A 17,211-nucleotide genomic window follows, 5' to 3' on the forward strand; every position below is an offset into this window, starting at 1 on the left:
ATTTATATTATTTTTTTATTTAGGTGGGGCCCGCTCTCTTTAAAGAGGTTGAGTGAAAAATAATAATAAAAATGAATAAAAATATTAAAGAAAGAGAATTTAAATGAACTTGTAAAAAAAAAGAATATTTGATGTTTGGTATATTGTAAAATGAGATGTTAAAGTTGTAAAAGTTGTGTTTAGAAATTGTAAATGCAAAAAAATTTTACGATTGTTAATGAGAATGCTATAAGATGTTAAAATGCCGTGTACATAAAATTTCTCAAATCTAAAACTATAAATTCTACTGGAAAAGCTCACAAACTGATGTTACAAGAACATATGATAATTAAACAATATAATAGATAAATTTTTGAATGAACATATGATGAATTTTTTGAATGAATTTTCATCCTTTCATAAAAGTTTTTAGATTACCTATCAAAAAAAAAAAAAGATTGATAATACGTTAATTTGTAATATTCATAGCATTACTCCACAAGAAAAGTGTTGTAAATAGTAAACTAAGAATAAGGATCGATAAAAAAATGAACAATGAAATGGGTGAGGACATCCTTGTGAGATAAAACTAAAAAAATAGTAAATTTGGTGAAAAAGTGTATAATTTGGTATGTGGGATAGAATTTTTTTTTTTTTCTACTTTCTTGGATCTAAGGGCCTGTGCATGTATTAAAGTGGGAGTCTTTTTTTTGTCTTTACCAAAGAATGGTTCCTAATATACCAACTTCAAGGAATTTTTTTTCAAGAAGCCAGGGGGTCAACTGCCCCCCACCCTGGCTCCGCCTCTGATTTGGGACCAACACAAAAGTAAGGATGAAAAGTGGAACTATAAAGAAAGTAGAGAATTACCATCCCAAGTATTGGATTCCAAATTTGCCCGGTCAGATTAAACATAAAAAATCTGCGCTGGACACTAAATTTGTAGGTTTATTGAGTATGTTGTTAAAGTGTCATGGACACAAACTGGAATGGTTTGGCAGGCAGATTCATTACAATTCCAAAGTAATTGAAGAGAAGGGGAAAAGAATAACTTCAATTGAATTGTAAGTTATAATTCTTCAAAACACAACATGCTCCGCAGCACTAGATAAATTTATCCAAATATGTGAACGCAATAATCCAAGTGACTTGACTTGAAATTTGATTAAATAGACATACTAGCAATTTCAGAATCATAACAATAATGTCTCAATCAATGCAGGGAAGGCAATGCATTTGCCCAATCTTGCCACAACATCTCCTCCATTTTCCTGCATTAAAGTTTCCCACTATAAGCAAATGGAAAAAGGATAAATCAGATTTGTTTTTTAGCCTGTAAAGTAAGCACAACTTTTTTAAATTGAAATAAGCACCCAATCACACTACCATAGCTCCAGGATGTGCTTCACATGAAATAGTTCTGTACAGCAAGAGTTTCAAGCTATTTATCACATATGATTTACACGTTTAGTATATAAAAGACATTTGTCCCTGCTATATATGGGTTCTAAACAAACAACAAATTCAAGCCTACTCACAAGAACATAAACATGTAAACATTTTCTTTTAAACAAACATACATGCTTTTAATTTATGAATAAATGTTAGCCTTTTATTTGATCTTTCAAAACCTTAAACATCATATAAATGAGATTTGAAACCTACAATCTTACTTGCAAGAAAAAGCAAACCATCAAATAAATGCGAATGAGATTAGTAAATTTAAGTATGAATTATTCATCAAGAAATTGCTTCTTTATTTATTTTTTCATTGGTAAGTTAAACAAGCACCCAATGGGTCTTGAATCCACGTTCTCACCCTACAACCAATTATTATGAGAGAAGGATATGCCAATTGAGCAATAACTCATTGGCTGTCATGAAATTGCTAACAATTTTTTGATCAATTTGTTACAGCTTTGGAATAATTAGATATGCAAGTACCTATCAAAAAAAAAAAAAAAAAAGATATACGAGTACTTATCATATCAAATTTATGAGAAAGATCTTGGTGAAAAATAATTAAATAAACAAATAAGAAGACAATCTTTGGAGTTACATATACAGAATATGCAAGACTTGTAGATTAAGGAAATTCATAGTTAGTTTCTTCGCATACTCCTAATATTCATGCAATGGAAGACGAAGGCTTTCTAGCCAAATACTAGGAGATAGACTGGTTGTTTATGTCCCTTAATCTTAGAGCAGCTCTGCTAATCTATCCCCAAAGACTCACCAAAGTGAAGAAACTGTTGATCATTTTCAAAACAATGTTACACCTTTTCAAAAGTTTTAATTACTTCTATCATAATAATTTGAATATAGAACACCAAAGCAGGCCAATACAGATTAGATAAACTACATCGTAAATTCAAAATTACTATTATTAGCAGTCCCAGTTTTTCTGGATAACCTCCACTAACATAGCTAAAGTTAAGGCACCAGGAGACTCATAGTCAAGTGTTGCAGTACATACATGAGTGAGGCTCCAGCCAGGAGATCTTGGTAAATCTTTAGCAAGAAACTCACATAAGAAATTTTCTAGTACAAGATTATGAAGGGTGCTGCATCATGACTTACTATACACACCTGCAACCCTATATTTTAGGGATGAATTTTGCTCTCAAAACAATCTTACATATAAATCTTCTTCAGATTTTAATAGCCATCTATGAAATATCCTTCTTAATATTGCAATACTTTCAGTAATTCAATTAATGTAGAATCATATATCACTACTTCTACAGGTAAAAATAAATAAATTGATTTGTATTGTGGCACTATGCATGGAACTTATATCATAATAAGCAAGGGCCATTCTGTCTAACACTTGAGTTTGTGCACTAAGATGCAAAAGTTGTGGAAAAGTCATGTTCAGGCATAATGTTATGAATTGGAATCCCAAATTTAGAAACAGTGAGTTGTAAGCAAGTTGCTTTCCATGACTATTGCGACCTTAACGGTCATCAAGCAAAGTCATACACTATGCTTTACACACCAATGACATATTTACATCATACATTCAGCAATCATAACTCTGCTGACATCTGTCAGGGACAACAACCAAACAAAAGCAATTTCAGAAACTCTTACCAGAATCACTATCTAATCAGCATAACAAAGACCAGTTGAAAGTATAATAGAAACTTACAACTTAAATCATAAGCTCCAACAAATATTTTGGTTATATCCCAGTGGATACATCCAAAACGTTCAGAAAGCAATTGAAAGAACAAAAAATCCTACACACAATGAAAATTCTTGTCTTATTTACCATCAATTGCAAACTTATTCCAAGTGCTAGCTGTGGGAAGAGTAAAAATATTTCTTTTTCAATCTCATTGAGGATTTTCTTCTTTTTATTTATGTTTTAAATGTCCAAGGAAATTCCACTCTAATGAAGAAACTTTATATGAAATTTATTTGGCAGCCTACCATGAAGAGGGGTACTCAACCTGAGAAATCCCAATAACACTTTACCCAATTTTCTTTCTAAGCTTGCTAGCTTTCTCTCTCTCTCTCTTAACCACAACAAACTATGAACTTATAAGAGACAAACAGTTTCAGGCAAAGCTTTAAATCACATGCAGTGATCAACTCCATAATGGAAGGTACACTAGGTGATGTAGAAAAAAAATATGCAAGTTAACTTCTTTTATTTTATTTTATGTTTCTTTGTAATTTTCAGAAATTTTTAGGAAAAGGTTTTTTATTTCTTTGTTTTAAAGAGCTTTTAGAAGTATTTTAGTCAAAATTGAGTTTTTTTTTTTTACTGTTAGGATGTTAATTAGGAAATTAAGAGTTTTTTTTAGTGATTTTTCCTTTACTAAGCCTAATTTCATGTTCACCATGAATTAGGGTTTTCTAGGGCTTCCAAAGGGTCTCCTACTTGACCTAGGATTTCTTTGTCATAAACTAAGCCTTCTCAGCATGCAGACTATTTTGAATTTGATCTATAAACTTTGACAAAGGTTTTTCCTTTTCCTTTTCCTTTTCCTTTTTGGTGGTTTCAATAAATTTCTTTGTGGATTCAAGGGTTATTTTCTTAAGATAAACGTGTTCTATTTCTTGCAACTTTCCACCCACATTAGTTGGTATCATAGTCTTATCCTTCTCTAGTTTGATGGCTAATGAGCATCACGTTAACAATTTCGTAGACTTAGATCTTCAAGAGGTCCTTACCAAAGATGAATTCTTTAGTTTCAATGTGACGCCTAACAACATCGAAGGCACACCTAACAATCCTATAGAATACCCGGTAACTATTTCTTGAAGATTAAGCTATTTTTTCCAACCCATTATAGCTAACTATTTCTTTAAAATTAAGTTTGGAGCTATTTTTTCCAACCTATTATATGGTCATGTGACTAAAATTACATATGGATTGTCTCTTTATTCGTTACATCATGGACTGGAGCAAGATAGCTCCAAGCTAATTTGGAGCCAAACTTAATCCTTAATAAAACAATCCATAGTCTCCAAAGAAATCAATCTTGTAACAAATGCTTTATTAATTTATCCACAGTTCTACAAGTATGAAATAAATATTTATTACCCTTCTCAAAACCACAACTTAAATCGAATTGTTCTATCTCAACATATGCATGCACTCGTGCATGCATACATTAACTACCCCTACAAAATTTATTTTATTCTTTATGTACTCCTTCAGGCTTTCTCGGGTGCAATGAAAATTACCTGCTGGACAAAACAAAAGGAACAATAGTTTTCACCAAAAGAAGTAACCACATGTGCTTCGCATGAAAGTGATGGGAAAAGAAAAAAAAAAAAAACTTTCTCTATATTGTCCTTAATAAGAGAAAGGAAAATGAATTATTTTCCCATACTTAACTAGTATACAATTAATAAGTTTACAAACTAGGTACAAATTATATAATTTGACTCCCAAACAACAACAAAAGGCCTCAATCCCAAATTTTTAGGATTGGTCACATTTTTTACTCCCAAAACTATCTTGTAAATCAACTCAAAACCTAGGAAGTTCCAGAGGAAAAAAATCATCAAGTTTAGTATCTAATTCTAGGTATGAAAGAAAAAATACATGATTCAAATCATTCATTCTAAATGGTTGTCAATCCTATGCCGAAATTGTTAGTGGAAAAGCACCTCATTAAGGCATTTAAAGAGTTTAGTAAGCCCTTATCTATAATAACAATAACGCAAAATGTGCAGGAGAATAGAGATAAAAAAAAAAAAACAACAACAAGAAGAAGACAAACAGAACCAAGTCTAGGCTTCACCACCTAGAATCTACATGAAAAGCTTAGGCATCACTATCAGCACCAAACAAAAGAGGAGCAAACTCATAAGATTATTATTCAAAATCATCTGTTTTTCATCATTGCAAGAGCCCAAGCTTGTTGTGAAAAACAAGTCAAAAAGAATGGCAAGACTTTATTGCCAATCAGCAGTTTCAGCTAAGCATGCGGGTACAATCCACACATGCTTCCAAATTAAAGTAAAATGTAAAATCTCTTTTGACTTTGGTGCACCTTGCATCAGAGAACTACTAAAAAACATGCCTTAAACTCAAATATGTGAAATTTACAATGTAAGGATGAAAATTGGTAGGATAAGTAGGGTTTTCGCTGCCCTATCTTGTGAATAGGGCTAAATCCCCCTTGGAATGGCAGAATTGTTATGAAAGATGGAACTTGAATCAGTGCATCCCCTCCATTGACATGAATTCCAGCAACACGAAAACAGAAAATTCCCCATGCAAATTGACAAGGATTGAAGTCATTTCCACTATGACTCCACATGAATTTTAACAATCAAGAGCATATAAGGTGAAAATAGGAAAGATATAAGACCATATTAGCATAGGATAAGTTGGTTTATTAAAATCTCATATTAAATAAAAATGATAAGAGTGAGTAATTAATATAAGGTAATTTGGCCCAAACCTATAGGTTTAAACTACTAGGTCAAATGACATCCCAACATGTTATCTAAAACCACCCACAAAAGGTGTTAGTGTTTAACTTTCACAAACCCAACATCCCAACATGTTCAAAACATCAAGAAAATGGTGTACCTTAAAACTATAACTTTTAGACTTCAAGCTAAGCGTATTGTATAACCATTAAGACCACTGGCTTATAAAATGCCCTTTGGAAAGCTATTGTCTTTTTGTTTCTTCAATTGTGATTCTTCAGTTTACTTCTTCTGTGAAAAAACAGTAGTTATGTTGTTGGGGAGGATGATAGAGATGGGAAAGCCTGGTCTAGCTTGCAGGAAGTATCTTTAATCTTTATGCAGGCAGTGGTGCATTTGGAATGTGAGAAATGGCAGAGCATTTGAGGGACGGAAATTCCCCATGTCTCTTTTCTTGGGTGTCCAAAAAATTGAACTTTTTCTTTGCTTTTGGTTTCTTAGATGTCCTCATGTTTAGGTCCCAATCTGTAGTTGTATATTAACCTTATATATGGGCGTTTCCCTCTCTAGTGTGATTTAATACAGCCTCAACTTGAAGATCAAAATGATCTGACAAAGCATTAGAGCATTTTATTTTTACATGACAATCAATTCTTTGACATCCATTATAGTTAGCAGCTTCCATAGCATGAAATTCCAATGGGAAAACTGGTCTCCTACAAACAAGCCATATGTGTTTGGTGATTAAGTACTGTTGATAGTGGGTTTTAGTTGTCATTGCCCGTAGATGTAGGATTGGAATTTGCAGAACCACGTTTAATATTGTTGTCTTTTGTGGATTTTTTTTAAATTTTATTGTTCGTGTAAATGCACTTTTAATTATCTAAGCATTCCCTCGACTTTTTGAGTAACTTTTCAAGTGTTCGACTAAATCCTTCAGTGGTGCATCTAGCATTGGATAGACCACATACAATAACCATCCTAGCTCTACTGTATCTTCTGTATCGCTTCGACTCCTATTCTCCAAAAAGTAGATCACGTTCTAACACAATGTCTCAATTGGGTTATACAATGTTAGTTCTAGGCTAACTCCAAATCACAACAAACTGTTATTAGAGCTTGAGGTTTGATCCTAGGGAAGTTCAATAAAAGGTTATGTTTGGTGCATTTTCAAAGTTGGTTCAATATGCGTCCAAAAATTTGGCTATAGTCAAGAAAATGACTATTTTCTTCAAGGAAAACTTGTTTGGATTAAAGTGGAGTTGCCGCAAAAAATAAGACTACTTAATGGAATTTGAATTAAGGTATCGCAAAAAATAAGACTACTTATTGGAATTTGAATTAAGGCGGGGGTTTGTTAGAATTTAACTCAAATTCCTATTTTGACTTGGCTTGGGCTTTCCTGGTGTGGAAGGATAGAGTTTTTTTATTGAATAAATAATTAGGTATCCCTTGTTCATCTAAGAATAAAATTGAATATTTATAAATAGATAGTGTTGTAAAAGATTTAGTGGCTTCAGCCTATAGGTCCTCTCGTATGGGAAGAAGAGAATACTCTTCAAAAAAACATAAGTATATTTGAAAAATACTTTGGTAAACTTTTTAAACTTAAAAGATATTCATATATACTTTGGTAAACTTTATAAAACCTGTACTTTATGGTGTTCAGTCTGACTGGTCAAGCAACTTGTATCCTTCCAAAATAAGTTATTAAGCTGGTGGGACATAAATTCAACGCTTTTTCTTTGGAATGGGCATGCTGGAAGACGAGTACCGTACAAGAGCAACGATTACCTGGAATGATGTTTACCTTCCCTAAGAAAAAAGGTGGTCTGGGGCTGTGCAAACTTGAAGAATGGAACAAAGAAACAATCATGAGATTCATTTGGAGTTTGTTTGCTAGGGCAATATCTTGTGGGGGGCATAGGTTCATATATATACATATACCTGTTGAGAGGAAAATCTTTATGGGAGGAAAATGTTACATCCAACAGTTCTTGGGGTGAATGAAATTTTAGCAGTTTGAGGGAGAAAACTAGGCCTTTCCTAAGGCATCTGATTGGTACCGTAAGCAGCATGCTAGGCCTTGTCTAGCATGGTCATTAGCACCTGAATGGTCCACTTTTCCCAAGATATGGCTTTAGAATGATCTATGATTCAGCTAACTCAGCCAAATTTTCAAATTTCATGAGAGTGAAAGATGGTTTTGGCCCCCCAACCAGAAATGAGGAGCTAGTTGAAATACTTCATAAGTTGTTTGATGTTTAGCTTTCCCAAATCAATTGTATTCCTGTAATACAACCTAAAAAGCCATCATATCATGTAAAGCTCTGGTGTCAAGGAGTAACTGATTTGGTTTACTGAATTAACCCCAAGCATGCTTTTATTAGCTGGTTGGCAGTGCAGAATAGCTTCCTCAACGTGAAAAGGTTTCTTAGGTTATAAAGTGTCTTTTATTAACTACAAGTTAAAATGTATTTAATATGGTATTAGATAAATTTTTATATATTTTTTATAAAAAAAAAATCAAAAATTGTAAAAAAAAAATATTTAAATAAATAAATATAAAAATAATAATAATGAATTTGTGCATATAAACCAATAAATTATTGATCAATATACTTTCATTTTTGATAAGTGTGCATTACAGCTCTTATATAAAAATAAAAATTTTAAGAAAAAAAGAAAAAGACAAAAGAAAGTGTGCATTACAGCTCAATTGAATATTTATCATTTAACTTGTACTGTAAAGACACTCGACCCTATATAAAAGCTATGTTCAAGGGTCACTAACATATGTCAAAACTATAGTGCTTTATCATATAACTTGGATAAATGAAAAACAACATTATGAGTACAAATGAGATATAGTATATAACATCATGAAAGAGGCTTTGTCATGAATGTAAGCTTTTTATTTTATTATATATATATATATATATATACACACACACACTACTTCATGGGAAAATATAACAAAGCAGTCAAAGTGTTCAGTAAAGAGGAAAAAGAAAAAACCATGTTATCGATCTATCCAAGTATGCATAAATGGCCAGAATCTTGTTACTCAAATATGACTTGTTCTTCAACATTTGACCAGCACATAACAACCCTTTTCCATATTACATTATTAACAACGATTGCTAATCTATACCCTAATCAGTGTTAAATTGACACCAATTATGTTCATTAGAACATTAGTTTGTAAATCTTTATTTAGTACATATTCATTAATAAGATCGGCCAACTAACCTACTCTAAGTAATTAATGAATTGTTAGTCCTCAAAAGTTAAATCCACCAATTATTATGATCATTAGCAAAACTTAAGCACTCATATTTTTTCTAGAGTAATGTTAGAGCATTAGTATTAGTGGTGCTAAAAAGGTATATTGCTATTTTTAGCACCACCAAATACCAAAATGTGGCTACATTGGTGGGGCCAAAGCCATATTTTTTTGCTCCACAGCTACAGTGCACAGCCAAAATAGCTGTGCACTGTAGCACATAGTTAAAAATAATACTATTATTATATTTATGTGTTCACACTGTACTAATATTTAAATAATTTCTTATTTTTCTTCATCTTCTCCAGACCTGCTTTTTTTTGTTCTCTTTTGTTTTTCTCTCTTCGTATCCACTCTCTTTCTGATCTCAATCTCCGGTAGCTTCCGATCTGTTTCGATGAGGCACACTGCTTTTTTTAATTTTTCTTTTCTTCCTTTAGTGGCTATGGTGGTGGTTTAATTTTTTATTATGTTTGTGGGTTTGTTTGTGACTGTGGGGTGTGGTTGAAATGGAGGTTTGGTGGCTGTGTTGGGGTGGTTTCGTGTTTGATTTTGTCTGTGGATTTGATTTTGGCTATGGGTTTGGTTGTAGAAGTGGGTTATGGTTGTGATTGCCGTGGGCTGTGTTGTGGTTGTAGTTGTGGCTGTGTTGTGGTTGTAGTTGTGGCTGTGTTGGGTTTGGTTTTGGCTGTGTTGTTGCTGGTGGAGTGGTGTTGGAGGTGGTTATAGCCGGTTGAAAGGTTTTTGTGGTGGATATTTTTTATTTTATTTTAATGGGTTCTTTATATTATTTTAATCAAATAGCTAAAAATATAGATCTATTGATGTTGGGTGTATTGTAAAGTGTAAAGGTAAAATAGATAAAGTAACTTTTGTAGGTGCTTAATAGCCAAATTTTGGCTTCCACCAATGTGGATGCTCTTAGGAATATTACAAATTTTACCATATAAGCTTTATAAATTGATGTGTTGCCAATAAAAAAAAAAAATTAACATTTAATCATTATATTGTTGAAGTAGCTCCAATCACATTGATTCTCATATCAATTTATAAACTTTTGTTAGTAAGATTTATAGTAATTTTAGCATTTTCCTCTTTTCTATAGAGAACTCAAAAAGTTAATACTCCCTTTGTCTTGCAATAAACAAACTTCAGAAATGGCATGATTTTCTATAATTGGCTCTTGTTAACAAGTTCCTTAAAGTCACAGGTTAAGGAATATTAAATGTTCAATTATGAACTACAATACATACTTTTGAAAAGGGAAAAAAAAACACTTGTCAACAATTTACTGGTCGATACACACAAATTCAAGGTATTGTGTACATTTCATGATATTTATGCATAATTGGACTTCTTTTTTATATAAGCAATTAAACTTTCATTCAAACAACCAACGCAAAAACAAGATCTCTCTTCCAAGCATCCAAAACAAAAGCTAGGAGGGAAGAATTATTACACCTAAGAAAACTAATAACATTTCAGGAACATTTAGCAAGAGCATGGGGGCACAGAATTTATGTTTTGAAAATAATCAAAAAAGACTAATTTAGTATTAAAGGCACCTTATCTTCCTAAATTATAGTTTACTTTTTATTAGATATGACGCAATGTTCTATAAAAAAAAAGTGTTTGCATGTAGAAAAAAATGTATGTACTATTTTTCTATATTACAGTAATAGTGAAAATTGAACTTCCATTTTTTAAAACTTTCTATATATTTTAGGCCAACAAATAAGAAAAATATTATCTATTATGGAACAGGAGTATATAATTTAAATAGCAAAAAGTTTATAAAAAATGATGGTACATAAATATGAAACTATAAAAAACAAAGAAGAACACTTCTTGCACTCAAAAAAAAAAAAAAAAGGAACACTTCTTGCAATTATGTAGTGGCCACGAAAGTAGATTGTTTAGCTTTATGATTTGATGGAGGGAGATGAGAAATATAGGTGAATCCTCAAAGCTGAAAGGAGAAAATATTTAGTTTTAATAAATTTTTATGTACTTCTCTTCTTACCCTCAATAACTTATTTAAATTTTATATACACACTCTTATACATATTTTCACATCAAATTTACATAAATTTTAAAATTTGTAAATGCTTCAACTATAAATTAGACTTTCATAATTATTATATTAGTAAAATAGCAATCCAACCTTTAGAATGATTTGGCGTGAGTAAAATAGTAAAACATTTGATGGAGTTGGAACAGCCAACCCAAAAGATTAAACAATAATCTTTGTTAATATATTTGTTTGATTTGTATGACAAGATCTTTGAATTATTGGATGATAGTGTTAGGAAATTTTCCCTTCTTTGTCTGGTTTTAGAATTCCTAGATGGTTTAAGTTTAAAATTATTTTCCCTGTAATGTCGTTGTACTAGCTTCTTTTTGTTGACTAAAGTATATTATTTATCAAAAGAAACCTAACCATTAGACCAAAGCTTCTCCTAGCTATCAATGATGTTATCACTTTGATTATATAAACATAAAAATGAAATATTTATATATAAATATTTTTAAAGTTATTTGAATCCTAAAAGACTGGTATTAAAAGCTATGTTTTTTCATAAATCTCTAAGACAACAGGCTCATAAATTTCATCACTTATTTCTGGGAAACAAAAGGGGTACTACATTTCAAGCACTTTGTACTGTTCCAACTTCCAACGCTTTTCTTTCAAGTTTGGAAAGGGGTTCCTAGCTACGTGCATGGGCATAACCAACAGGAATAGAATTAGTTAGCCATTCACGACATTCAACAAAAACTTAATTTAACAACTGAAAAACTAAGCAACACTTTCCAGATTCCGACAGTATGCCTAGCCATTGCCATGTGGAACAGCATGGAAGGTAGAGAAAAAGAGAAATTGGGATTCTAAAGCTACTAAGCTAGTGCCTCAGATTTTCGTAAAAGTGGAGCTATAGCTCCACTCCACTCCACTCCACTCCACTCGGTGCTTAACACATGGCCCGGCCCAACACAGAAGCCAACACCTGGCGTGGACTAGCAGATGCTAGCATTTAGGGAAACCAAGAAGAGAACAAACAAGGAGACAACCAGCCGATTCTTAGTCACAGCAATCCATGCTGGAATCAAATAAAGACAGTTTTAACAGGTAACAACCATAAAAAAAAATATGCCCAATGGTTTAGTTTTTTACAATTACCAAGGGGGCAAAACAGTTCATGGTATTGCACAAAACACATAAATCCAAAAGGCAAAAGAGAAAACTATACAAGCATAGGATACGGAAAAGTAACAAAAACCCATGTCAAGAATGAGGCAAAGAACCAAACAGGCACAGGTACAGAGAAGTATATGCAACTAATTAAGCTGAAACTAATTTGAATGTGAAACAATAAGAACCAAAAATAAAATTAATATAGTTAATAAAAATGTGGATCAGAATGAATGAGACAAGGAAACTTACCAGGAAGAAGATGGGCCAAAAGCAATGTAGCTGTCACAAGAAGTCAGTTCTTTCCTTTTCCCTTATGGTCAGAATGCCGGGTTCCATCGCTGTAGCAGAGTTGCAAGCGGCCGTCGATTCCAGGTGAGAACTGGTGGTGGTGGTGGTGGTGGTGATGATTCTCCATGGGTGGAGCCGCTGCGGCAGATGCAGCAGCCACTGAAGTCATGAAGAGGGGTAGGTTTGGTGCCTCCAAAGTAGGATACCTCTGGAGGTGATGAGGCAAAAGAGACGGTGAATTGGACTGAAGGGTCCCCCTATTATATCCGGCGAGGCCGGAAGATATGGTGAAATTGAGGTTGTAGTCACTCCCACCGGGCTGCTGCGATGTTGCAGCGCCCACAGGGATGAGATGTTCGGGAACATTGTAAGGGAAGTGTTGCTGCAGCTCTGGATGATTGTCTCCAGAGACATTGAACACCGACATTGCGTGTGGAAACGGATTTCCCAAATGGATTTGGCCTGGAAACCCAGATGAGTGATGGGTTCGCAACGATGAGGATGATGGCCCCAGAAGTGGGGAGTCGAAGTAGTCCATCGGAGTGGAAGCCGTCCACTGCCTTGCTGGCTTGTGAAACAAATTAGACTGATCACTGCCGCCGGGGTTTTGATGAGCCGAGCCAGTAGGACTATGATTAGCAGCATTAGCATTGCTGTTCATTCCAACAGTCAGAAGCTCAGTGAAAGAAGAGCTGTTGTGTGAAATGTGGTTCACATTCTGAGCAATCCGGGACTCGTTTTCCTTCTCCTTCTCTTTCGCCGCCCTCTCCCTCGCCCGCTCACGCGCCCTGACGCGGCTTTCAGACCGTGAGAGAGACAGGCCGGAGCCTTTACTGGTCTCTGAAGTACTGCTGCAAGCGGACTTGGACAAAGAAAGATGCTGGCTTTGATTTTGCTGGAAATTGGGGTCACCATCTAACTCCAAATCAGCTGAATCAAAGGCTTGTTCCGTACCCCCACTCGCTCGCTTCTCGTCACTCAATTGCTTTGGGGTATCAGGAAAAGGACTCTTCAAAGAAGGAAGCTCAGAGATTGAATCAGCAGCCGCTTTGATCAGCCACTCCACTGCTTTGCTGGGCTGATCATAACCAAGCCGATCTTGGAGGTCATAGAACTGAATGGCAGTGGTCACAGACAATCTAACCCTGCGGTCTCTTAAACCCTTTGAGGTCCAAACTTTGCTGTGGCGATCTTTGCCACCTGAGGCCCTAGAAACCCTAATGATTCGAGACGAGTGGTGCCAGCCGCGAAGGCGGTTGGTGTTGGCATTGGCAACGGCTGTTTCACTTCCAACTGGGCCACCAATAGTGGTGCTAAGCGTTTTGAGCTGGTCTCCATCTTCTTCATCATCTGGGTAGTGATCAGAAACCCCTTTGGAAGCTAACTTAGTTGAGTCGTTTCTGCCATTTCCGACCCTTGGGAACTTACAAGCTTGTCCCTGCTGAATCCCATCCACCTCCATGCCACTTTCATGCCTTTCTCAAACAGAAACTCATGTAATTACCCACACAAAGACACAGAGAGAGAGAGAGAGAGAGAGAGAGAGACCCTTTTGGGTTCTGAGCTCTTTTATGTATTCTTATCCTCTAGAAAGAGAGAGAGAGAGAAAGAAAGAAAGAGAGGGTGTGTGTGTGTATTATTTTTAGAGAGAGAGAGAGAGAGAGAGAGAGAGAAGAGGTGTGGTGAGATTAGTGCAGGTGGGGTTGGGATGTCCAATGCATATTGATGACGATAATTCAGAGAGTACTTTGGCTGTGTAGTGATAAAAAGGCCTTTTTTTACGCTGTTGATATATCACGGTCCAAGTCAGTGAAGACGAAGAAGACCAGACTAGACCGCCTTTCAAAAGCAAAGCCTGAATTGGTCTCAGACTCTCTTCAGCCTCTTCAGCCCTGCAAACCCCCAAATAAAAAAAATTTAAAAAAAAAAAAAAGCAAAATTTACCCACCCATTAAACACAACAGTAAAATAGATAAAAAAGACATTTTTATAGTTGATAATAATAATATACGTACACACACTCTTTTTCTTCTTCTTTTTTAACCACACACAACAAAGCTGAGAGAAAGAAAGACAGAGAGATCTGACTTTGTTTTTGTGGTGTTGTACTGTACTATACACACTCACACCTCCCAGCTACAACTATCTATATGACTCTATATATAAGTGTACCTTCTTAAAGGGCCTTAAAAAACCTAACACAGTGCTTGCTTTTAAAGAAGATAAAAAAGCTTTAGCAAAAGTTGAAAACTTAAAAGAGGGCCGGCCTATTATGATAAAAACTTGATCTCTCTCTCTCAGTCTTTTTCTGCTTCAGATTTAAGCTATAAAGCAGATGATGCAGTAAATAGCCGATCTGAACCAAACTCAGTCCCTTTGTATTTAAAGCTTTTGCTGACCCTAAAAAAAATGCCAGCCAACCCATTATTACATTCACATTTACATTACCACTGATCTTAGATTCTTGGTCTTATTTAATTAAATTCCCCACTCATTAATAATTAAAAACAAAAGGACACACTTAACTGTCCCAAATTTAGAAAAAAAAAAAAGCTAGAAAAAGATACTTACTTTGAACATTGATTAGAGAAGTCTGATAACTGATTGGTGATTGGCACTAACTTGACAGGTGTTGAGCTCTGAGGAGTAAGGAGTGAGGAACCTTTATTCTGTTATGTAGTAAATTAGTTATTTATTAAGAGACTGTTTAATTAGACAATTTGGATAAGCCAGTCTCTAAAAAACAAAAACAAAAACAAACAAAAAAAAGCTCACAGATCTGTGCTTTTTCTCTCAAAAAAGCTTGCTTTTTTGAATCACAACCTGCAACAAGTAAATAAAAAAAAAAAAAAAAACTTTCACAGATCAGCTCCACAATTACAAATCAAAACCCACAAAAATTTTTCCAAGAAAACATCTAAAGAAGAAGAAGAAGACCTGGTTGGAATTTCTTGCTTCTTCTTTTTTTTTTTTTTTTTTTCCTTCTCTGTAATGCAGAGAAAAAGTGGGAAAAAAGAGTTAGCGCATGGTGAATTCAGTGCTGTTGAAAAGAGCTGAAATTTGGAGAGAGTGGTATTGGCACTTACTTACAAGTATGAAAGTAGTGGTGGGGGTTTAAGAAAGAGAGAGGATTAGGGTTGGTTGTTGTTGTTGTTGTTGTTGTTTGGTAAGTGAGGGAAGTGAAAGGAACAGGAAATGAAAAATCTGGTGGAAATGGGAATTGAGAGGGTAATGGAGGGAGTGGAAGTATAGGGGGGAGAATAGGGGGTTTAAAAACAGAAAAGTGGGATGAAGCTAATGAAAGTGAGAAAGAAGTAGGAGTAGGGGGGAAGTAGTAGTAGCTAGAGAAGAAGTAGGAAGGAATTGGGGTTGTTCTTCTTCCATTCCAAATTCCAGCAAGGAAAAGGAAAAGGAAATCACACCGGGCTTATCGGGAAAGGACAGACACTGCGCCGTTTCCCACCTTCTAAATATCTCCTTTCTCTCCTATTTGCCCTTCCTTCTTCCCCTTTTTACTCTTCAACTCCTCCTACTTCTATTAATTTTCTTTTCTTTCAATATTTATCATCAATAAATATCCTTTCATTATATTAATTCATATTTAATACCTTCTTCTTCTTCTTTTTTCTTCTTTTTTATTTTTTGTTGTTAAGAGTCAATTTGAAACCTAAGATCATTCACATTAACCCCTACAAAAATTATAATCCATTTTAATATAAGAAACTACTTTTTTTTTTTTCTATTTTACATTACCACTTTTCAAAACATCTCACACAAAAATTATAGTCTATTTTAATATAAGAACCGATTTTTTCTATTTTACATTATCACTTTTCAAAACATCTCATGTTAGATTTTTTTATTTTACACTACATTTCTTTAAAATATAAAAAAAAAATTAATTATTTCTCTTTCTTTACACAAAACAATCACCATCTACTCTTCTTTCTTCCCGAGATACATAAAGAGAAGTAAACAATTAAATGCAAAATAAATAGTGTCAGTGTAAATTTACAACCGTATAAATTTACACTGATACTATTCAGTATAAATTTACACTGACACTATTCATTTTAGTTATTTATTCTCTCTTTACCTTTCTCGAGATAAAAGAAAAGTAGATGATGATTGTTTTGTGTGAAAAAATAGAAATAACTTTAAAAAATCAAGAAATTTTAATGTGAACAAGTTTGGATCATTTTAAAGCAAATTTATATAAATTCTACGTATGTAAATGCTGTGGACATTGCATTTTTATTTTTCTATTATACACATGTAAATGCTCTAATTCTCTTTATGGGAAGACCAATCAATATCACTAGATTACAAAACCCTTGACTTCATTTCATAAGTGTTCCAAAATTCTAGGCAAAAATATATTCGAGTTTTTGTAAATGAGCTAAATAAACGTAATCTCTAATAAACTAGGCAAATCCAAATTCCGTCCATTTTAGATAGTCAATCTCAAAAATCAAGCTTTAATGGTCTCACTATCTTAGGAAAACAAATTTTGGTTGAGCTACAATAACTCTTTTGGTGTGAAGAGCATTGTAATTTCTATAAACAC

The 17,211-nt window shown here is 34.0% G+C and overlaps 1 protein-coding gene across 2 annotated transcripts; it reads right to left on the reverse strand.

Moving 5' to 3' along the window:
* Positions 1-1,013: 1,013 nt before the first annotated feature.
* LOC142634168 (transcription factor TCP2) lies at positions 1,014-16,041 on the reverse strand. Of its 2 annotated transcripts, none has more exons than XM_075808457.1 (6): positions 15,731-16,041; positions 15,582-15,630; positions 15,420-15,467; positions 15,216-15,313; positions 12,606-14,536; positions 1,014-1,250 (listed from the first exon to the last, which is right to left on the reverse strand). In XM_075808457.1, the coding sequence occupies exon 5, from the start codon at positions 14,104-14,106 to the stop codon at positions 12,649-12,651; it is 1,458 nt and encodes a 485-aa protein (XP_075664572.1). In that variant the 5' UTR covers positions 14,107-14,536; positions 15,216-15,313; positions 15,420-15,467; positions 15,582-15,630; positions 15,731-16,041; the 3' UTR covers positions 1,014-1,250; positions 12,606-12,648. The 2 variants fall into 2 exon arrangements, with proteins under 2 accessions (XP_075664572.1, XP_075664573.1); XM_075808458.1 differs by having other exon boundaries at positions 1,014-1,268.
* Between the last annotated feature and the right edge of the window lie 1,170 nt (positions 16,042-17,211).

Source organism: Castanea sativa, chromosome 5, assembly GCF_040712315.1.
Source record: "Castanea sativa cultivar Marrone di Chiusa Pesio chromosome 5, ASM4071231v1".
NCBI classification, from domain to species: Eukaryota; Viridiplantae; Streptophyta; class Magnoliopsida; order Fagales; family Fagaceae; genus Castanea; species Castanea sativa.

Coding starts and splice junctions, on each gene's coding strand:
- LOC142634168 (XM_075808457.1), bottom strand. CDS start 14,106: ATGGAGGTGGATGGGATTCAGCAGGGACAAGCTTGTAAGTTCCCAAGG.